The sequence below is a fragment of the Drosophila obscura genome, unplaced genomic scaffold, assembly GCF_018151105.1.
Source record: "Drosophila obscura isolate BZ-5 IFL unplaced genomic scaffold, ASM1815110v1 contig_208, whole genome shotgun sequence".
Taxonomy (NCBI): domain Eukaryota; kingdom Metazoa; phylum Arthropoda; class Insecta; order Diptera; family Drosophilidae; genus Drosophila; species Drosophila obscura.
Window position 1 is genome coordinate 229,022 of NW_024542799.1, and position 23,256 is coordinate 252,277.

General features: G+C 47.8%; 1 protein-coding gene across 6 annotated transcripts in view; it reads right to left on the reverse strand.

Annotated features, from left to right (window-relative positions):
• Positions 1-1,279: 1,279 nt before the first annotated feature.
• The window catches only part of LOC111080492 (protein TANC2), a 44,031-nt gene continuing 22,054 nt past the window's right edge, over positions 1,280-23,256 (reverse strand). For 4 of the 6 annotated variants that reach the window (XM_041594173.1, XM_041594174.1, XM_041594171.1 and 1 more), the window contains exons 3-7: positions 19,971-20,153; positions 18,534-18,673; positions 5,871-6,369; positions 1,859-5,187; positions 1,281-1,800 (exon numbers count right to left, since the gene is read on the reverse strand). In XM_041594173.1, the coding sequence (XP_041450107.1) occupies positions 1,468-1,800; positions 1,859-5,187; positions 5,871-6,369; positions 18,534-18,673; positions 19,971-20,153 (4,484 nt within the window). In that variant the 3' untranslated portion in view covers positions 1,281-1,467. Of the gene's footprint in view, positions 1,801-1,858; positions 5,188-5,463; positions 5,755-5,870; positions 6,370-18,533; positions 18,674-19,970; positions 20,154-23,256 lie in introns of all 6 variants that reach the window. The other 2 variants (XM_041594176.1, XM_041594175.1) reach the window with 2 other exon arrangements.

The window sequence follows — 23,256 nt, forward strand, 5'->3', positions numbered from 1 at the left end:
TTCGTCTTCGCGCTTGTCAGCGGCAATTTTCGTTCTCGCGCTGTCAGCGGCAATCGTCATCGTCGCTTGCAGCGGCTTTTCAATTTTCGTTTCATCAGTCAGCTTTGCAGCGGCAAATTATTTTCGTTTCCGTCGCTTTGTCAGCGAGCAATTAATTTTCAATCATATCAGTCGCTTTGTCAGCGGCATATAAATTTTCGTTCATCCAGTCACTTTTGTCAGCGAGCAATTTTTGTCTACCAGCGCGCGCGAGTAAATGTAATTTCGTTCATCGCGCTTGTCAGCGGCAAATGTAATTTTTCGTCTCGTCTTGTCGCGGCAAATATATTTTCGTTTCATACGTCGCTTTGTCAGCGGCAATTCGATTTTCGTTTCATACCAGTCGCTTGCAGCGGCATTTGTCGTTCATACAGTCGGCTTGTCGCGGCTTTTTCAATTTTCGTTTCATACCAGTCGCTTGTCGCGGCATCGTTTCGTTTCATACCAGTCGCTTGTCAGCGAGCAATTTGTTTTGTTTCATATCAGTCAGCTTTGTCAGCGAGCAAATATATTTTTCGTTTCATATCAGTCAGCTTTTGTCAGCGAGCAATAATAAATTTTCGTTTCATACCAGTCAGCTTTTGTCAGCGAGCAATTCGAATTTTTCGTTTCATATCAGTCAGCTTTTGTCAGCGAGCAATCCAATTTTATTCGTTTCATATCAGTCAGCTTTTGTCATTGAGCAATTAATACATTTTTTTGTTTTTTTTTTATTTTTTATTACATTTTCATGTTTATTTGTACATTTTTTGAACAAATTTACATTTTTCCAAAATTTTTACATTTTTTTTTAAGTTTTCCTAAGTTTTTACATATTTCCTAAATTCACGTTTTCTACCTCGTTTTCTACTTGCGAAATATAGCATACTTTCAAGCATACTTATAAGTCAAGCAAGTTTTGGTTGCGTTATTAAAAAAGTATGGCATACTTTCAGGATGGCATATTCAGGCCTATAATACCAATTTGCGTAAAAGGGCATTTCCTTGCTGCCCTGGAGGTCCTTGATGAACTCAAAGGATACAGTAGACCCTTCCGTTCACTCGGACAACGATCAGGTAAGTTTTCATGCTTTAGCTCCGTCAATTCTCATCCTATCTGAGCGTGCTACACCTTCTCGGTCCTTGATGGTCCTTAGACCTCAAAAGGTGCTACATATTTGATTCATTTTTGTACAATGTAATGCTATTAGATGTATTACATGTTTTATTTGAATTGTTTTTATTGATAAACAAAATTCGAATTTATTTTTAATTACACATTAAAAAGAATTTAAAAGGCATAATAATTTTAAATTACAACTTTCAAAGGCAATAAATAGCAAACAGTTAGAGTTAGACCTAAAGGTAGTTTTAAATTTAGAATTGTGATTAATTCGAATGGGATACGATACGAGTACCAGGAGTAAAACAATACACAACAATCGAAATTTACAAATCGGTGATCTCATGATGAGATTCGTAGATGGCGCAGGCACCGCCGCTACCGCTGCCAATGTGTGGCAACTTGCCGGAGGAAAAGTGATCCTCGCTGCTGATGGAGATGCGGGTAAGCAGCTCGGTCTGAATGCGCTTCAGCACCTCGACAACCTCACAGAGTACGCCGCTCTGGGCGGCCTGCTGCATGGCTTCATTTGCGTCTACCAGAGCCTCGTTCAAGGCACCCTGTTCCATTCGCGCCTTGGCCCGTGCGTAGTAGCCCTCGTAGCTGTGCGGCTTCTGGGCAATCGCCTGCGTTGCCAAATCTATGGAATCGTCAAGTTCCTGCAACGACACAAAAGGGTTATCTATATATCTAGCTGTGAATAGGGGATCGACTTACATTCAATTTGCGCTTACAGCGCGACAGATTCAGCAGCAGATTGGTGCGCAGCTGGGCAAAGACCGCATTCCGCTCCAGCAGCTGCTCCAGCCCGGAGATCTTGCGCAGCGCATACTGATAGCGATGGGCAGCCTCCTGGAAGCGATTCTTGCGGTACAGCACATTGCCGTCCTCGAGCAGCTTGTTCAGCAGCACCACCAGGATCTCCGGCTTGCCCATGGCCATGCTCCAGGTCGTGGGCCCCAGCTTGGCGCCCTTGCGCAGAAACACCTGCACAGCCTGGATGTTGCGGCAGGCGATGGCGCGGTCCAATGGTCGCATTCCGTGCACATCTATGTGCTCCAGATTGCCGCCCTGGTCCAGCAGATACAACACAAGACCGGCTGCTCCCTGGTAGGCAGCCAGATCCAGCGACGTGCGTCCGTTGTGGTCCTCGTGGTGGCGGTTGCAACCATGCTCGAGCAGGCACTTGGTCGCCGCCAAGTGTCCCCGCAGACAGGCCCAACTCAGGGCAGTGAATCCCTCGTGATCCTGCGCTTCCAGTGCGGCTCCGCGCGCCAACAGCAGTTCCACTAGCTCTAGGTGGCCCTCTTCTGCCGCAATCATCAGCGGCGTCTTACGGGTCTGGCCCAACGGCTCGTCCAGCAGAGCTCCCCTCTGCAGCAGCTGCTCCACCACGCTCCAGTGTCCCTCCTTTACGGCCAGCCACAGGGCCGAGTAGCCCTGTCGGTTGCGGGCATCGATCTGAGCGCCACGGGACAGCAGAATGCATACAACGTCCACGCATCCGTGACGCGCGGCAGCCGTGAGGGCCAATTCGCCACTGCTCGGCTCCAGGCCATTGACATCCAGATCGAACTCATTCTCGTTGAGGTCCAGCAGGTCCTCGAGGATCTTGCAGTGCGATTGGGCGGCGGCTCCGATCAGAGCCTGCTGCAGAGCCACAGACCGGCTCACATCCTGGCTATTGGGACGCGGCGTCCACTCGCAGGCCAGCAGATACTTGACCACACTCAGATGGCCCATGCGAGCGGCATGCACCAGGGCGCACCTCTGGGTGATGTCCAGCTGGCCGAGACTGCTGCCAGCGGCCACCAGCGGACGCACCACATCGCAGTGGCCGCGCATGGCGGCCAGGATGAGTGGTGTGCATCCCTGGCTATTGGTCAGGCCCACATCGGCGCAAAACTCCAGCAGCAGACTCACCATGGGCAGGATGCCTTCGTGGGCTGCAATGCACAGAATGGGAGCACCGCCCATGTAGTCCGTGCGATGGTTGGGCGAGGCGCCCGCCAGCAGGACCAGACGGGACACCTTCAGGTTGGGACTGTAAACATTGCGCAGCGCCCCGAGCGCTGCGGATATGTTGTCCGCCGATCCGGCCAGCCAGTACGATTGCAGATCCCGCGGCGAGAGAATGGTCTGGCTGCTGCCGCCGTACAGATGCGCCTTGAGCATGTGGTGGCCCAGTTCCAGAGTGAGCTGCGGCGACAGCGGGGCCTGGAGTCGCGACAGACGGAAGCCAATGGCGGCATGGCCCAGCCGGGCATCGCAGAGGAACTTGCTGGACTCGCCCTCGTCCCGCCGCATCAGCCACTCCCGCAGCGAGCTGTGGAAGAACATGTAGGTGTTGTCCAGGCGCTTGATCAGGAAGCCATCGAGCAGCTTGAAGCGCTGCATAAAGTCCGGCCAGCTTAGTGGCTCCTGGCCGTGACTCAGCGCCTCAATGCTGTAGTAGATCTCGTCCAGCGTCAGCGGGTAGAGCGCAGCCAGGCAGACGTTCAGTATGGGCGCCGCCTGGTCGAAGCTGCGCGCGGTGGGAAAGCGCAGGTTGAAGTGCAGCAGGAAGATCTGGGCCAGCGAGACGGGCAGCACCTTGTAGCTGGAGGACTTGATCACCAGCTGGCCACGCGCAATGAGATCCAGGATGAGCTTCGCGTACAGCATCGAGCCGCGACTCAGCGACTGCAGATGGGACACGAACTTGGTCTGTGCCTGCGCCGGCTGTCCCTGTCCGCCACTCGCTCCTCCGATGTTGTGCTGGATCTCCGTGCTGTGCGACAGCCTGGCGCCGATGTAGTCCAGCATGTCCTGCTGCAGCGACTGGCTGCTCGCCCAACTGTCGAGCGTGAGCTGCGTGTAGCTGGGGGCCTTCACCAGCTCCAGCATCTGGGTGCGCACGGTGGCCACCAGCTTCAGCCAGGCCGGGAAGTGGGGCGTGAGCTTGGCCAGGAAGCTGGCAATGGTGTGGCCATGGTCGGGTCGATGGTATTCCGCCTCGCAGAGGGCGTCCACCAGGATGACGGCCACCTTGGCGGGGATCTTTCCCGCCCGATGCAGCTGCGCAAGGGGTTCCAGGATGGCCAGCTTCATCACCCGCTCCGCATCGGCGATGCACTCGCGCACACTCAGGATCTCCTGCAGATGGGCCTCCGAGAGCAGGTAGTCCCGGTACGCTGTCAGTTGTGGCGCCTGACAGAGCTGGGCCGCCAGGGAGTGCACAAAGTCCGGCACCTGGCACGTGAGATTCGCGTCCGCCTGGCAGAAGTGGTAGCCGACCATGTGCGAGGCCAGGCCGCGCATGCGCTCGTTGTGAGCGCCCAGCTGGAGCTGGCTGTAGATGCCGTCCGGGTCCTCCTGCATCTGGCGGCGGCCAAAGCACGAGTACTCCACCAGCTGCAGGCAAAAGGCGGTCTTGCCCGTGCCCGGCTGTCCGTTGATGAGCACCACACGGGTCTCGGTGCCGAGGAGTATGTTCGAGAGCTGCTGCACCAGCCACTGGCGGCCCACGTACGGCGGATCTGGCTCCTGCAGCGGCACCTCAAAGAATAGCGGCTTCAGGGCCAGCTTCACAGCCGCCAGCGTGGAGCCCGCCACTCGATTGCTTGCCGCAGAGGATGCCTGCTGACTCGATCGCGTCGAGCGTCGGGTGGCTCCCTTGCGGCTCTTGCCCGGCAGCGGCAGCGCCTCGTATACATGCAGCATGGAGCAGCCGACCTTGAACTTGCTGGACAGACTCAGAGTGTCGTCCTTGGCCAGGTGGCTGGTGGCCACCGACAGCTGACTGCCGCTGAGCAGGCCCGAGCAGCCGCCACTGGCCAGCGTCTGTTCGGGGCTGATGTTTTGGGAGGAGCTGCTGGTGGTGGTGCTGCTGGCGGCACCCACTCCGCTGCTGCTTGTGGTGCTCGTCGAGTGGGGCGAGGGATCGCTGCTGCTGGAGTTTCCATTGCAGTTGTCGTTCAGCAGCAGGCCCAGGCGCGCATGCAGCTGATCCTTCTGCAGCTTCTCGTTTAAAAACGAGGAGTGATGGTCCAAGCCATCGCCGCCACCTGTGGAACCAAGCAAAAAGTCAGCATTAAGGCAGGTTTCATTTATATGTACTCGTATTTAGGTTGAATAACATGCAAAACAAAGAGGGCGGGACATGCATCCAATATCGTTCGATATCAGAATGCTGATGTCTGAATGTTTAAGGGGTTCAAATGATGCAAATCGAAAGGGTTATGGGTTGTGGGGTTACAGTATACGAAGATCAATAAATGGCTGGTGCAAAAACACATGCAAAACATCTGAAAGAACTGAAATTTATGGGCTGGTTGTATTGCCTGCTAGTTGATTGAGTCCCGCCTCGCTCGAGTTTGACGAATTGACGCTCCACAGGGACTTGATCTTGCCAAAGACCAGCGAGGACAGGTGCCCCGCGTAGACGGAGGTGCCAGCCAGACTGAGTCGATTCAGCCGGTTCTCACTGTTGGCCGAGGTCGAGGTCTTCAGGTTGTTGCTGCTGACGCTCTTGCGGCGTCTTCGGGTCACCGCCGAGTCCGAGCAGGTGGAGGTGTTCAGGGCGTTCGATTCCTTGCCCGTGGTCTGCTCATGATGATGATGATGATGATGATCTGGACAACGATGATGGTTGGGTTGAAGGTGCTGGGTGAATGTTTGGCTTTCATTTGGTTTTTGTGGGGGGATTTTGATGGTAACCTAACCCAAGCTGAACCCAGTCTAAACTTACCGCCGGTTAGGATCGAGGCCGTGTCAATGGGACAGCCTCCGTTGGAGGCTGTGCGTCGGTGGCCCCCGCCTCCGCCTGCGCCACCGCTACCAATACCTCCTCCGGTGAGGGCGCTCCGCAGATTCTTGTGGTTGAAGAACCGCCTACGCGTCGGCGGTGTGGCAAAAGCCGGTGGTGCCGCACTCAGTTCGCTGTACGCCGCCGCATGGATGTTGTGGCTCAGGCTGCTGCTGCGGCTGTGGCTGTGGTTGTGGTTGAGGTTGAGATTGTGGCTGTGGATGACGTTGCTTTGCTTGCCGCCTGTCCCAGTCCCAGCCCCAGCCGCTGCCGCAGATCCAGCCGGCCCATTGTGGTTGTGCACATCCACGGTGACGGTTTGTGTGGTGCCAGCCACGAATCCATTGCCATTTATCGATGCTGCAGCCGGGGAGGCCCGCGGCAGTTTGCCATTGCTCGCATAGCGGTGGAAGTCCGGCGACTGCGACTCCTGGCGATGCTGCTGCAAGTGAGAATAGAGTGGAGCATTAGAGCATTATCAATGATGAAAGTCTGTTTCGGGGATTCGACATGCTTCGTCAGTGGGGAAAGGCAAGGCGTTGCACATCGATTGGTGCCATATGAGAGAGTGCGCCACAGGGAGCGGAGCCACGTAGAAAGCGTTCGTTCGAATGGCCCACAGATCACAGATCTCGACTCTTTCTAGCTGCTAATCAGCCAAGCCCACCCTTCAGCCTCAGCCACAGTCCTAACCTATCTAAAGTCCACGTCCACACCTTGTCCTCGGACCAGACATAATCATCAGTCAAACAATCGGGCGGCACCTTATCAGACACATGCCTGCCGACTCTGCGTTGGCTGTAGAGTCCTCTGGACTGGACCCAAACTAAAACTGAAACCAATTTCATTCACATGCGTACCACAAATCGCCTTACGAGCAGCCAGGGCAGAGCAGCCAGGGCGGGGTCTTAGTCATCGTCTAGTCCCCCTCACTGTCTGCCTCCTTAGAATTTCGGTGGGGGGTTTCGTCTTAATGAACTGCAAATCATTTTGCGGCTGTGTCTGCGTTGGTTTTCCTGTTTCTGTTTCTCTTTACTTTATTTTTCATAATTTTTTAGGTAGGCCGAGACCAAGACTGAGACTGGGACTGGACACAAAACGTGAGTGCTAGAACCCAGAACCCAAGTCACAAACTCGTTCCAAGCTGCTCTTGCTGGGTTCTGTGTGGGATAATAAGATGAAATTGGTTTGCTTCGCCAGACAGAGTCCATTAATTGACAGGCAACAGGCAGGCGGCAGCAGGCAGGAGGCAGCACGCCTGTGTGGTGTGTGGAGGAAGATGTCAGGTGGTGGGACCCAAAAGTCCTCTCCCCTCTTTGGAGACTGGACTTTGGAGCCAAATTATGGAGGGACTGTTTTTAAATAAATTGAATGGTAAAGGATACACAGCGAAATAAACAGTTTCGAAGGCTTTGATTTTCGATTAGATGTCTGCAAGCGCTGCTGAAATTATGGCAGATTGTCAGGAGAGGCATGTCTGCCGTCTCAGAAGAGCCCCACGGATGTCTCCACACTTCGCCCACTTCCGCTGAGGATGTGCCTGTCGGGCATCTGCCCACAGACTGCTGTCACAGACATCCCACATGCCACCAGTCTAGTCTAGCCTCCAGCCTTCAGTCACTGGATCTGGACCTGCTCAAGTCTGATGTCTGATGTCTGGTGTCTGAGTCGTGATGAACTCCCTGGAGGAGTCATTGTCGCTGGGGCTTTAATCTCTCAGAGATCAGCTTGGGAATGCAGTGGAGTCAATCTCCTTTCTATCCGTCAATGGATCAATGGAGATCTGTCGCTGCAGTTCCGCCTCTCGTACTTGGTCGTAATTAAGCAGCGGTTCGCTTTGGTCCATTTCGTTGCGCTTCACCTTGCCACCTCACCTTGAGAGACCCAACCCACCCAGGCCCCCACCTGGCCCATCCACACACACACTCACACACATACCATACACTCATGGGAGATAGAAAGGCTTTCTTTAAACTAGTTCGGAGTCTGGGGCGGCGGCGCCTGGGGTGTCTCTGGGTCTGGCTGTGGCTCTGACTGTGGCTCTCTTATCGCTCCGTCCACTGCGGCAGGCATCCCGCGGTGGCGTTTTAATTGGCCCCATCTCTTTGATTAAGTTGTAGCCCGGCCACACGAGCTACGCCACGCTACGCTTTGGAAAATAATTAACAAATTATGCCTGGCCATAGACGGGCATGGAAAATTTTCAAATTGAAAAACAACAACATCTCGAAAGGTGATTTTCACTTTTCCCATTCGGAAGGCAATTCAATAAAATTTGCACTGCTGGATGAAGGCTGAAGATGAAGGTGATTGGAGGAGACATTGATCTCTCCCCTGTCAGCGCAAAGCCACAAAAGTGAAGATGATGCGTGCATCTTATATCGGATAGATCATGGCAGAAGGAACAGTTTCACTGCTTCACTACATTTTCATTCGAGAGTCTCCCACATTCCGAATTCGATAAATTCTACATGCAAAAAAATCAACCTAATTTGGCTGAATTTTTTATCTTAATTTATAGCAAATTAAAATCGTGAGAACACACCAACAATCGTTATAAATTGTCAAATGTTTAGCTGAACTTTAACCGCACCCCCGGCAAGCAAATGAGCAGAGAACCAATTGACCGACTCTCCAAACTCTAGGCTCCATGAAAAAAGTATCTGCATTGAGAACCGGATCGGATTGGATTGGCTTTGGACCCCAAGGGGAGTCGTCGCCGTCGTCGTTGTGGTTGTGGCAGGCTCATTGAGGCGCAGGTGTAATAAAGCCAGCTGCCACAGACGGAGCCCAAACGGGCCAAGCATCGTAATTGTAATATGACAAACCCGCATTAATTTGCTCACAAGAAACAACAAAAAAAAACGGCAGAAATTGTACAGATATTGTACTTCAAAAACCGAAACCAAAACCAAAGTCAGGCTTTGGTCCAAGAGGCAGACTCCGGCAGAGGCAGGAGTCTCGGGCAATGCAATTACAGCAGCGGCAGCAGCGGCATTTAATGACCGAGTCCGGGCAAGCTGCCAACAAGATTAATGGTTCATTCAAGAATTCGATTTTCGACCACAACCAGACTACCTCGTATCAAAAGTATTTTTTTTCCCCTTTTTTTTTTGGCGGGTTTTTCTCTGTTTTAAAACAAGAAAAAAAAATGCATCTCATGTTTAGCTGCGGGGCGTTGCAAGAACAACTACGAGTACTACACGTACAACCGCGTCACAGATCTCTCGACGGTCCCAGACATTGTGACACCAACAGCAGCAGCAGCAGCAGCTCCGATCCGTTCCGATCCCAAGCTGGTAGGCAACTTGTTTTGGCCATTATTTTCATTAGGGTGTGGGCCCAGCCGACTGCAGCCGACTGGCAGACTGGCATACTGGCAAAAATAAAATGATATTTCAACAAGCGTTGCTTGTGTTGAAAAATAATTGTATAAATGTCATAAAATAAACCACACAATCTCAGCGGAGGGTCAGGTCAATGAGCAGAGGGGGTGGGTGGTGTTGTGGGGGGAATCATTTACCAAAAAGCGATAGAAAATTGAATTTGATTTTGGCTGAGATTAACTTTTGGAATAGACTCTTAGATACACAGATTAAATGTTGACTGATAATTATGATTTATCCACTCTATACTTAATTGATATTTGAAACACATACATACATATGCAATTATTATGGCATATTTCTCATTGCTAGCCAATCCCTCCCCTCCACTCTATTCAACCCATAATAAACCTTGAGTACGAGTCCTAATCCATCCAAATGGAAGACAAGACAAATGTCAGTGATCACGAACCGCTCAAGAATGAATGAAACTCTGTTCGAGTATCATTTAGTGGCAAAATCATTAGCAAATTGCATGCAAAAAATATGTTTTTGTGCGAATTTTAGCCACACTGGCATTTGAAAATCGCCTGCAAATCGCCCACTTTGCATCCAATGCAAAATCGTCGCTCTTGTTGGCGTTGGGCCCAAAAGTGGCTATAAAGTTGGGGCCTCCAGCACACAGCACCCAGCATCCAGCCCCCAGCACTGTTGGTGTTGTAAAAGTATCTCCGGTTAATGTATGCGCACTCAGCTCAGCTCGGTTTAGCTCGAGTATCTGTTAACGATTGCCAAATTTCTGTGGCTGGCATTATTAAAACATATTTCTTGTATTGTAATCATGGCAGAATGTTGGCCAAGTGCCTAGTCCCAGGACTGGGTATGAGGTGTTTTGCTCAAATTGGTTTTGCTTGTCCAATTGGCTAGGGTTTAGGCTGGGACTTGAGAGTGGAGTGCGGCGCACTTTTCAGCACTATTTTTGAGAAGTTCTTCAAATTTATCTTTGAAATATATAATTATTACACAAGCCCCACAAGAGGGAAACTTTCGCGCCAGAGCGTAGCGTAGCGTGGATCGATAAACAAAATCTCTCTCTCACTCTCTCTCACCGCATCCCACAAAAACTAATCAGTTGAATAAACAAATCGATGATGAAAAAAGAAAATATAGTAAATCAGAGGCAGGCAAGATAGAGCTGTCGTCGGGGAAACATTCCGGCAATTGCAACCGAATTGAGTGAGAAATTACTGCACAGACTGGAGTTCGGCTTCGGTTTGGTTCCAACATGCTCATAATTAATTGACAAGCTGGGAATTTGGCTTTCAAATATAAATCAATAGTGGGGACAGCAACCAGCCAGCAAGCCAGCCAGCCAGACAGGCAGGCAGGGAAAATTCCGTGTGCAGTAGTGCCTGGCTGAGCGCAGTGCGGTGAGAAAAATTAATGCATTTACTTAACGATCGATAAATTGAGTTAAAAAGCCGTTCGACGACAACCGAATTGCGCAAAAATATTATGACCATCGCCATGTGGCATATATCATCAAAGGCGGCCCCCTCGGACACTGACTGGGCCAAGATACGGGGGAGTACGACTAATCCAACAGCAAGATCAACAGCAGAGGCCGAACCGAACAAGACCTGAGAAATTGTTTTTCAACATGCAAATGCCGTGCGATTTATTTGAGGAAGCGGCTCGCATGCCAAACCAACACAAAAAAAAATACACACAGAAAACAAAAACTCCCAGAGATACTCCGTAGATGAGCAGAGTAAGTGGGAGATACTACAACGAGTGGTGTGAGATATAGATAGATAGCTAGAGAGTGGCATCGGGTGAAATGGGTGAGAAAAGATATACAAATATGCTGCGATGCGAAATGCGAAATGAAGTTGTTATTTGTTTGGTCTGGCTCATTTATTTATGGCATTTGGAAAGTTGACAATCTTTTCGCTATCTGCCATCTGACCTATCGCAGCAGCAGCAGCAACAACTTCATCAGCAGCCACAGCTGCATGGCTGACAGCTACTACTTACTCGTACTGTCTTTAAATGAACCCCAGTCCAAGTGAAATTTCAGTTGCAAATTAAAATTCACGTGTAGAAGCAGAAGCTACTGGACTGATGGATTGAGTGGGGGAACCATTCTACAGCCAGAGCACTCTCTACAAATATCTCAGCTTCCCACAGTGCATTCCCTCCGTTTGCTGGAGGTGCCAAACTCATTATTACGGGCCATGCAGCAACTCCATGACTTTCCACAAGAGAGCCCATAAAAAATATAACTACTATGTGAAAGAAAGCACAGAAATCATAAAGTAAATAAGCCAAAGACCCAAAAAAAAAAAAACATCACATAAAAGCGATTTTGTGCGTGCCTGGGAGCGAGCCTCAGCTCCGTTAATCAACGAACATTTTTTGGTTGAGTAATACCACAATTGTACCCGGCTCGTTGTGTCGATTGGTCAGTGCAGAGGGAGGAAAAGCTGCATTTATTTAATTAAGTTAAGGTTCAGTTTAGGAGTTTTAGAGGTGCCTTTGGCTGAGCATTGATTGGGAGCTGGCATAAAGGTGCCTATGAAGCGTACGGGTACGGGTATGGGTACGAGTGCGAGTACATGCCATGGGAGGCGGGGCGGTCTCTGAGCGCGGTCAGTTATTGATTTCTGAGAAAGTGAAATGCATTTTTTGGAGTCCGCCGCGGTACTGGTGTAACGAGAACAAGTTGAGCATTAAATGCATTGCATTGCATTGCACTTGCCCCATGCCCCATGCGCACTCTGTGGCAGCTTTCTAACGCCGCGCCGTGGCTGATCCCTCTCAGGGCAGTCATTTATGACCTGGCCTCTCTGGACTTTTCTCAAGTGTGTGAAACGTGCTCGGCATGCCAAATGGTAATGGTAATCGTACTGGCCATGCACATGCAAATGGAAATGGACTGAGCATTACGGTAAACATGAGCATCCATCCATCTATCCATGCATCCAACCACCTCCCATCCATTCACTCATGACCGCGCCGGGCTGGCGTTTAAGTACTTCACTTGAGCACGGCTTAGTTGAGCGTAAATAATCTCAAGATGTTCGAAAGGGAGAGGCAGAGCGGCTTCTTCTTCCCCTCCCTGAATGGGGGGTCATGTGGAGCAGAGCATTTGGCATTAGAAACGGAGACTACGATCGGAAAGGAGGGGAAGAGAGTAACCCTAAAGATACAAGGCAAGGTGATGGAGGAGGGTAATGAGTACAATGGGATCATTAAATTAAAGCGATTCTCTCCATACGCGTATAATAATTATAACTATTCAAGAATATGATTCTGCGTGACCTGGAGCAATGCGTTTCTATTTTTTGGGTAGATGTAGCTTAGAGATACGTCTTATCGTAGTACAGCTGAGTGTTTAAGTCGTCGACTTTCCAACCCATTGATGCTTTCCTCCAGCTGCAATTATGCAACAAACCAAAACACCTTACCCAATTCGTAGCAATCGAAAAGTTGGTTAATTAGCACCATTTAAAATAAATAAACCACCGTCAGCCACTTCAATTCGGATTCGACACCTTTCCGGGGCCGGAAACTCAACCTCAGCTCTTCAAATCTTTGTTTGCTTTTGGCCGCGACGCTTAGAAAGTGAAAATGTCGACGATCAATCCAAATTATAATAGGCCCAAAAGCCAACGCCTGGCTGAGGCCAAAGCCAAAGCCAAAGCTGGAACGTTAATTGCAGTTCGTGGCTTTTGGGCTTCTGTAAACAATTACAAATTATTTTTACTTTTTTTATGCCGCCCCCCGTCCCGTTCCACATTTTGTTGGTGTTGCTAATGTGGCAAAAAGTGGACTATTATATCAGAAATCAAAGCAGAGTTTACAGATTTAATTTCATGTTAGAAATGGGAATGATGGATATCAATCGAGGATGAAATGCTTCGTCAGGGTTCTGTTCTACATGAATTTTCAAGAGATATTCTAGCTCTGAATCGAGTCACTGATCTATACAATAGGTATTATAATTTGCATATTGTATTACAATGATCTTTTTGCTTGTTTACTCCCAAAAGTGTCTGCATGGCTTATATCTTTTTCTGCACCTCTTTTCGCATCTTGCCAGCCAGACCATGGCCTGGTCATTCAACCAGATGGCAGATGCCAGATGCCAGAAGTCAAATTAATTTCAGTCAAAACGCTGGCGCTGACGCTGCCCTGCCTTGGGAAGAGGTGTGTTTTATCTGCTTTCCTCGCTCTTTCTTCGCCCAGCTTAATGATTAATTTTATACACACAAAATACATATGTATGCTCGGATGTATCTTTTATTTTTTTTGCATCCATTCAACAATGTATCTCATATTTCTGCTGACAAGCGAACCCATGTCCAGGCAGGCCCTCTCAGAAAGCAACTTTCTTTCTTTCCATTTATCATTGGGGAGCCACGCGATTTACCTTTTGTTTTAATCTTTAATTGCATTTCTTGGCAGGCCTTAATTTACTTGTTGCCAAATTGAAATCTGGGCCAATAAAGATAAGCCGTGTGCAATATTTTTTTGCGGCTTGGATGTGGGCAGTGGTGCGCTTATGTTATGTTACGTATATTTTGAGTTTAATTGCGAGTAAGCTGAGGCCAAAGCTGAAGTTAATTTGATGGGTGGGGGGGGGTGTGTTTATGATACGAATATGGATTGGATTTTTATCAAAATTGGTTCATAAATTTATTATTTGCCATTAATTGAATATGCCACAGAGTGTGGACTGCAGACTGGCTTATATTTGATGCAGTTTGTAGATAAATATCCATAGATTTGGATGTGGATTGCTGTTGTATCAGCGGCGGGCACGTCCACAAGCGAAATGTGCCAAAGGGAATGATCGAGTCCGATGCTGTAGATAGATCGTTGCACTTGACCCCTGTGGCCTCATCAAAGTGGCGCATCTATTTGCCACACACACACACCTCCCTCCCCTCTGTCTGGTGCACAGCACATAAATGTCAAAGGGGCGTGGCACCTAAACATAATTTGCGGCATTTAATAAACAATTTTCCAGCAATTTAAGTTTATTAGCGACCCACAACTAACTCGAAAAACGTCAGGCTCGTTGGCTCATTTGCATTTTGCATTCTCAGGTAGTCAAAACGTCTAAAAAAAATCATATATCCGAAAGATATATGTGTACAGGTGAGTATGTATATATGTATATATATCTTGCAGTGGCTCAACTTGAAGGCAATTAGCGACAGTTTGTGGTGGCCTTTGCAGTGCCCCACGGGGCACAATATTCCAAATGGAAAGAGAATTCTACGCTTTCAGCTTTAATTAGAGTTCTGTTCTCTTCTGATTCTCGGCTATAAAGCCATAGAGAATATTGATAGATTGCCAGTTGCCGTGTTAATTAGAGGGCCTTTTGTAAGGCGCCACCTGATGGCCTGAGGTGTCGTTGCGCTCAAATGTTGCAACGAACACAGAGAGTCTGTGGCTAGTTGGACAGCGAATTGTGATAGTAAATGATATGTTGGCCGTGTGCATTTAAGCCTGATTGCAGTTATTGTTATGGCCTGGCCAATTAAGCAAATGATTGTTAAGTGAGCGAAAGTCAATGTGGTTTGGCGGTGCGGTATGGCCTCTCTAATATACTAACTACCAAGTTAAGATCATTTCTGGCTAAGGAGTGTCGCTTTAGCTGAGGGATTACAGTGCATTCCACTTCCTGCATGGCCACACCTTCGCTTCGCCTTGTGGGAGCCCATGAATATGCCGACAAACACCTTGCTAAATCACGGCCAATCGAACGTCCAATGAATAATTGCACAGCGGGCAGCTGAAAACACACACTGAGCAGCGAGCAGAGAGCAGCGAGCAGATAGCAGAGAGCTCGCTGCCGTCTCACAATCGGAATCGGTACGAGATGGCAGATCGAGAGCCCAGAGACAGGTGTCACACATAAATCTCTTGCGAAATCAGACGAGTGGCAGAGAGGGGCACGGAGGTAGGGGCAGAGGCAACAAGCAGAGCTAATGATACACGGCAACTGCCACACATTCAATCGAATACCAATTACAATGTTTGACATTCCGCAGAGTCAAAGATATATTCCACAAAGGTGCGCGCTGCTCCATTTGATTGATTGCCTCTGTTGGTTGTTGTACTCGCACTATTTTCGATTTAGTTGCTTGTATTTTTTTTGTAAGTCTTTTACTAATCATTAATACGTGATGCTATCGAAATTGTGGATAATTAACGCCATATTTGTTGCCAGCAATGGACAATTAGACGTGGCACAGACCAAAACATGCCAAAACTCAAGAAAAAAGCCAAAAAAAAATAAAATAAATTGCATGCGCGATAAAAATCGCATTCGCGTTTTTCCTAATGGCTGTAAAACGCGCTGGAGTCGCGCGCAAGTCGATCGCAAGTCGCTCGCCTGTATATGGCGTTTTTTTCTAATGCAAACTATTTCAAATTTGAATCACAGACATTTTCCGACTTGATTTGTCGCCTGTGCATGTCAATCACCGGCATTGATTGAGTGTATTTCTTGTGCAGCTCATAACACGATTTCCAAACGATAATTAGACAGAGACCCCAGCTGCCAGTTGATCTAATGACAGTTCTCAGAGGCACAGCTCTCCCCGCACCACTTGCTCACAACTTCAGTCAGCAATTGCCTAAACGACTTCTGGTTTGTCTTAGTCCTCGATGGAGATACGTTATGTAAAGTGCTACCAGCCAAAGCAGCCACCAGCCACCAACTATCTAAGTATCTGTATACAGATACCTCTATCCACGAGGCAGTTCGATCGGTTCCATTGCTGACACACTTCCGACACACAGCCAGGCCATAACCATATCAATATACTCGCATATACTCGTATATCTAGGCAGAGAAATGGAAAAGCCTGCCACTTGAGGTTGTTGCTGCCGCTGATGCTGCCCCAATTGTCGCTTCTTGGTCAAGAGACGCGGAGACAGAGACAGCTCATTGAATGCTGGCCAGTCCAGAGACAGACCATAAACTCAATTCGTTTCAATTGAACAGCTTTTTCCGGGGCGCATCATCAACGCAAACCGAACTCATCTCGGGAGCAAATCAAAACGTTTCGAATCATATTAATCAGAGAGCTCTCCGCTGATTGTAAAAGGAAACTTTCTTTCTTTGGCAGTTTGGTGGAATTTTCAAAGGCATGGGCAAACGTCGACTTGTTTGTATTTGACTTAATGGCACTTAGGTGTCGGTCTCGCATTTTATGATCACAGATATTTATATGGTGTCTGGCTCTGTGGATCTGCTCTGTGGTCTGCTGTTGATTAAATCAGAGACTCTCGACAAATTGTGGGCAAAAGAAACAAATGCTGCCATTGTTTTCAACTTCTTTGAACTGTGGGGGAATCTTCAGGAGAGAAAATATGCACGCTTAAGTTATAGAAAGAAATGAAGGAATAAGTAGAACCTCAACTACTGGTAAGCCTTCTCCGGTTTATTCTCCGTTTCTCAGCCTGTTTTTTGTGGCTAAACTTTCCACGAATATTTATTCAGCCACCCAGAAGAAAGCGCCTCAACTGCAACTTTCGCATCAAATTCAAATCAAAATCTTTTTGACAATAATTAGAAATCAATTTACACGTCGGATTTGGGATTTGGAAAGGAGATCTACATCTCTCTGGCTCTGAGAGAGCTCCATTGTTTGTCTAAGGCTCCTTTTTGACTGTCAGATCAAAGTCCGAGTCCGAGACAGAGTCAGAGTGGAGTCGAGTCCGCGGGGCCACCAAAATGGGTAAAAGCAACAGCAAAATTTACATTCATGTCCATGTCATGTGTCCGAGAGACTTGTGGCACGTTTATGTTTGCTTATGCGCGAGTATTAAACTCTTAAGTGAAATCCCATGTCACGTGTCAGAGAGCGGGACGACGACGGACCGCAGTACAGCCCCGAAATAAAACTGAAACTGAAAACTGAAATCAATTGAGAATCGCTATGACTGCCTCATAAATACTCGTACATTCGTATGCCGCGAGTAGAAGTAAAGTCAAGTAAGGATTTCAATTGGTTAGAAAGCAGAAGACCCAAGCCAGCCCCTAGCCCCCAGGCGACAGGCAGCCGCCGCCTGACTGACCCAGATTCCCTCCATCTTGCAGCACCTTCTGCCTGCCCAACTTCATCTTCTGGTGGAAAACAAACTGTCAGTTTAACCATTTGACAGTCGCTTGGAGATACACAAGCCAAGATATGAGATACGAGTACGGGGCTCTCGAGTATCTCCCAGCTACTTACTGCTGCCGCTGATGCTGAAGCTGATGCTGAAGCTGATGCTGAAGCTGCTGCTGCTGCATCCTGCCAGACAAGATACATATCTGGCACTGGCGATCTGCTCTAGCAGATCTCCTCCGACTCTGGCTCCTCCTCCTCCTCCTCCTCCGCCATCTTCGATCTTTTCCTACTCCTTTGTGGGGCTCCCAGCGGCGCCCGACAATTGAAACTTTTGCGCCGTTTTGGCGTATTTAAAGTGACATTTGCTGACAGTCTGACGGCGATGATCCGCAGAGGAGGAGGAGGCATCTCGGATCCATCTCTGATCTCTGATACAGCCCATGACTAGACTCGTTGCACGTCGGATGGGTCCGTGCAGGAAGGTTTGTTGCTGAGTTTCAATCAAATTAAATTAATTAAGAGTATAGACGGAGTGGAGACGGTAATTGTTTTGTAGATCTACAAAAAAACACAACAAAATAACGAGGGTTACTTGGTGAGTTACCCAAGGCAACCTTTTGGTTTTCTATGTGATATTTCTATCCCGAAGTTTGGTTATTGCTTTTCTATACCACCCAGAACCCAGACAGAACTTTACTTTTATTGCCACTCAGCGTCTTTTAGGCATAAAACAAATTGTTTCACACTCTCTTTTGTGGCTCTGATTAAGAGCAAATCAAAGCGTTTTATGATCGCCTACGTTCCCCCGTGCTCTTCATTGGGTGGAGAAAATGGGTTGAATGGTAATGGGAACCGGGAACTTCTTTGTTATGATAACCCAAAACGAGATACAAAAGAGGCGCTAAGCAATGAAAAGATGAACGGAAATGGGTAAAGTCGTTTCAGACAGTTACGACAAAAAAAATAACAGAGTTTTCTTTCATTTTCTTTTTTCTCTTTAGATTTCTTTTGCATGGAGTCTTCTTTCTATCCACTGCAGTGGAGTGGCATAAGGCATAATCAAGTGGCCATTAAAGCATACATACGTTAGAAACGTTACCTCTCAGAGAGGGAGAGAGAGAGAGTATCTTTAAGTACGCACTCACCTGCATATAGCGGGCCAGGGCCGCGTTCCTCTGCGCATGCGATCTCAGCTGCGGCTGCGGTGATCCCAGCGGACTGACGATGGTGGATGTGGAGCCACCGATACCCGTATCGTAGCCCTGAGCGTTGGCGCCATCAACATCTGTGTGGTGCCCACAAACGAAAAGAAGAAGAAATAAAGAAATAAAGCATAAGAACATGTGAGTAATCAAATGGAAGAGTGTTTGCATAAGCAAACTGCAAACTGCCACTAAAAGTGGCACACACACACATACACACATAAGAACCTCTTGGATAAGAGGTAAGTATCTGTGTAATTTATGGCATGAAAGATGATGATGAATGTGGCATGAGATATTGTTACTGAACTTTGGTGAACTTTGCTACAGGAAAAAAAAAGCATTAACATCGGTCGTTTAGTGGGATTATCTGTTCGGTCACGCAGCCTGATATGCGCTATTAAATCTAGAATTCATTGCCAGTTCATGGTGCAGCTTAAAGTAATTCTCTATTATTGTTCGGTAATGGCACTGACGACTGCACATAACTCACCTTTTTAATTAGGCATTTCGCTAATAAGCTAATAAGAAATACTACAATTCCCAACAATGTCTATTGTCACTTTGGTCGCATCTCAATTGAGATACCCAATTAACCCACCTAAGCACCGTAACCCCAACTGATTGAAGCCGTTTTCCCCACTGCCAGCAACAACAACTGTATCGCCACCTAATTAGGTATGCTAATTAAGTAGAGCTGAGAGCCCTGATCGGCAGCACTCATAAATAAAGAGCAGCCGCAACAGCACACAGAAACCACTGCTGACCAGGTCGTAAATTCTCACCGGCCGCGGCCGAGAGACCCAGAAGCCCGAGAGGCTTAAAGCTAGTGTGACATGATCGTGTACGACGGAACAGCCAATAAATCCAGCGGCAAGTGCCAAGTGGGGCGTGGACAGGCATACAGGCATGGGCCCCATGGAATCGTGTCAGCACTTGGCTAAAGACGGACATAACTTTCGGTTTTCATGGGCTTGTACTCGGGGTAGAAGTTTTTTCACGTCTGTGACTCGTGTGTCGCTTATTTTTATGAACTTAACCGACAATACAAAACGATATCTGCATGCCAAGCAATTTCTAAACACAATTGGCATATTAATTTTACAGAAATAATAAGGGATCCACAGACTGACTGAAATGCACACAAACAGGTATTCGCGTGCACTGCGAAAAAAAGGTTTGAGGGGCTTAAGTTAAAATCTAACAAAACTACAACAACCAAAAACACGCCTCAGCAAATACTTTGTCTCCATTGCAATTTCTTTGGCATTTGTTAGTCGCTTGTAACCAAATATCTGCACAGCCTCATATGGAATAGCCGATAAAAAAACAACTGCATAACTTTGGATACAAATAAAACGAATGAAAAGCTCCCCTCACCTTTCAGGGAGCTGTTCATGCACATGGGGCACTGATCGTTTCGGAACATGCAGGAATAGCAGCGCTCGTGGCCGCAGGTGTCGATCAGTTTCCGTCGCTTGCCCTTGTCGAAGGAGATGCGGCAGGAGGGGCACACAGAGCCGCTGGCATCGTGTTCCAGCAGACGTCGTATGGACTGGAGATCTGCAAGTGGATAGATATCGAAGTGTAAGTGTAAGTGTCTTTAAGAACGGTGGTTACGATACGTGAATTAAGAACTTAAGAAATGCTAATAGGGAAATTAAATATTAAAAGGGTTCCAAAGGCAGGTGGTATTTTAAGTGAATTATTCCAGGAATTAATTAATAAAATATTGGATAACGAAGCCTGCCCAAAGAAGATATTCAAAAGGAAATAAACCTTCAATAACCTTTTCAGTTTCCTGCCTAGGAACGATCCATTTTCCTTTGTATATATAATATGTATAAGAAAAACAGTTTAACGGAGATTTATCTTATTATCTTGAAACATTTATCAGCAATTTCAACGATTCAGATTCTGGGGCAAAGATTTGACTGCCATTTACCCCCCTCCACGGCTGTGAGCTTGGGAGCAACCATTGCAACCATTTTCCACTCTCAACGAATCAACGAATGCAAAAGAAAAACCCAATGGCCAACCAACCACAAACAAATGCACAAATCTCAAAGTGCACTTGTTTTATGGCCACCGTTTGCATAAATTGCCGCTCTGTCAATTAAATCGCGGGCTTGTGCAACTGTCAATTGTCTGGGACTCGGACTCGGACGCGGACTCGGATTCGGATACGGAGACCCAATCCTACGATACAGCAAAAATAAATATTCGTCTCTCCATATCGTTTCTTTGGCTCCGTTTTTGTTTGATCGTTTGTTTGGGTATTTAACTTTTTTTTGTTATTTTGTTTTTTAGCAACCATTCAATCCAATGCCAGGAGGCAGCAATCAGCGGCATTCTTTGCAGTGGCTGAGCGGCTGCGCTTTAATTGATTTAATCTGCGCCTGGTTTATTATTTCTATTAGCACTTTGTCTTTCTGTGTCAATATTATGTTCGAGTACCAGTACGAGTACGCGTACGCGTACGAGTTTGTATGTAAAAAGGCTTGCCACTTGCCACCGAATCGTCAGCATTTTGATGACCACATGGAACGGAAGTTTTGCTATTGCTTAAACAAAAGAACTGCTGACTGCTAACTGCTGTCGATGGGGAATCGAGGGAGCCTCAGGACAGTGGCAACCTTTTCTATCTTCCTGCCTGCAGTTGACAGATGCTTTTGCTCAACGGCCTTTTTTGTTGTTGTTGTTGTTGCAACCAATTTGTGGCTTTTAAGATAAGTTTACCTCTTGGCATTGTCATTCCCTGTTTTTTTTTTTCAATTGCATTCTGTACCCCAATTATTTGTGCAATTCGAGAACGTCAGTTGCAGTTGCAGTTGTAGTCCATCCACACGACAGTAGACCCCAACCCCAATACTCATTCCATTTATTTTTGCCACCCCTGAAGCGTCATTTGGTTGCTGTTGCTGCTTCTGCCTCGGCTGTTGCATCGGTGGCATCTGCTGTTGCGCCTGCGCACACGACACACCACACCACAATACACCACGCCATGCCACCGGCAATTGCCGTTGACATTTCTGCAAATGCAAATTGTGTTTCTTTCTGCCTAGGCAAATGTCAGGCGGACAGCACTTGTTGAACAGAACCCGAACCCGAACCGGAACCCCAAACAGTTGTTCATAAATTGTGCCATGTGCTGCGTCTGCTGCTGCATGCCCGCCTGCCTGCCTGCCTCTCCTTCCCCTTTCCTCTTCCTGAAGCGGTTAACGATTTGCATGGTCAGTCCCCATTCCATTCCATGCCATCCCTCCCAATCCATGCCCAGAAATGCTGACTTTTTGCCAGTGAAGTTCAAAGATAAGCAAGGTACGAGGTACGAGTAAGGTATACACCATTCCATGTGGGTTGTTGGATTACCCGCCACTCCAGACGTGCCAGCTGTAGCTCTGTGGCGGCCCACGCCACTCCCAGAGACAGAAAGAGAAAGAGAGAGAGGGGGGAAAATATCCAAACTGCGGTTTTTGATTTGCAATAAATAAACGAGCCAACGAGCAGGAGAGGAAAACGAATGCCGGTCTGTGCCTGTGCGCGAGTGTTTGTCAAATAGTGGGCATGAATGGCTTTGGAAATGGATGTGGATGTGGATTTTTGCAGAAGTCGGAGGCCCAAGCGCTGCTGCTGCTTGTAATCCACTTTACAAACCAACGACCGGACGTGGTTCTCGTTGGCGTCGTTGAGGCCCAGGCATTTTTGCTCTCTCTCTCTCTTACTCTCGCTCTGCCGCCAACTAGGACCGCTGCCGCTGTAGGAGTTTTCTCGTACTCGTCGTACTTATGCCATCGATAAAGTGTTATCGTCGAAGTTCGACGAAAGTCGAAAGTCACCTGCCGAACATGATGATTTGTGGGCTGGCTGTCTGTCTCTGTGTGGGCTGCTGCTGAAGAGTGTTCCAGGGGGGTTATCGATACTTCAGAAGAAAGCAAACGAATTTGATCTTTACATTGGCAAACACACGAGCATCACGGGTGACCAAACTCCCCACACATCTTTATAGACGAAAATTTATTGCCTGAACAATGGCCAAGAGAAATTTGTGAAGAGAGTTTGAAAATCTCTCACTTCTGTAAGTGTACTCCTCTCCGTTGCAGTATACATATTGGATGTATGACTTCCTGTGTGACTTCCTCCTTCCTGCCTGGATACATCAATAATATATGTGCATATATTTATCTCTGATCTATCCTAGACACGCACCAAATGTTCTATGTACGACGCAAATGTAGTGTAATTTCATGGAGCTCAAGCATATTAATTGTGCGATTCTCCGGCTTAAACTATGGCCAAAATGAGAGACGACTGTGCCTGCTGATTTATGGAGTTGGTTAATGGCTGTCGAGTCCAATGCACTGCCAAGAAGATATCAGAAGATCTCGCTTTTGTGCAACAATGAGCCCAGGCAAAAACAAAACAGAAAAAAAAGGGAAAAATGGAAATTCTCGTGGCTGGGAATGCAACTAAATCTAAATTGCTAAATTATACGAGTGCCAGAGAGTACCAGCAGCTAGCAGCAGCTAGGGACGACTCGATCCTCTCTTTCCCCCCGCTGTACGCATGCGCGGCGGCACAATTTTCTGTTGTTTTTTCGCGACTCGCGTTGCGGTCTGCGCTAAATTGATTTGAATTTGAATTTTCCCTCGTTTGACCTCCTCTC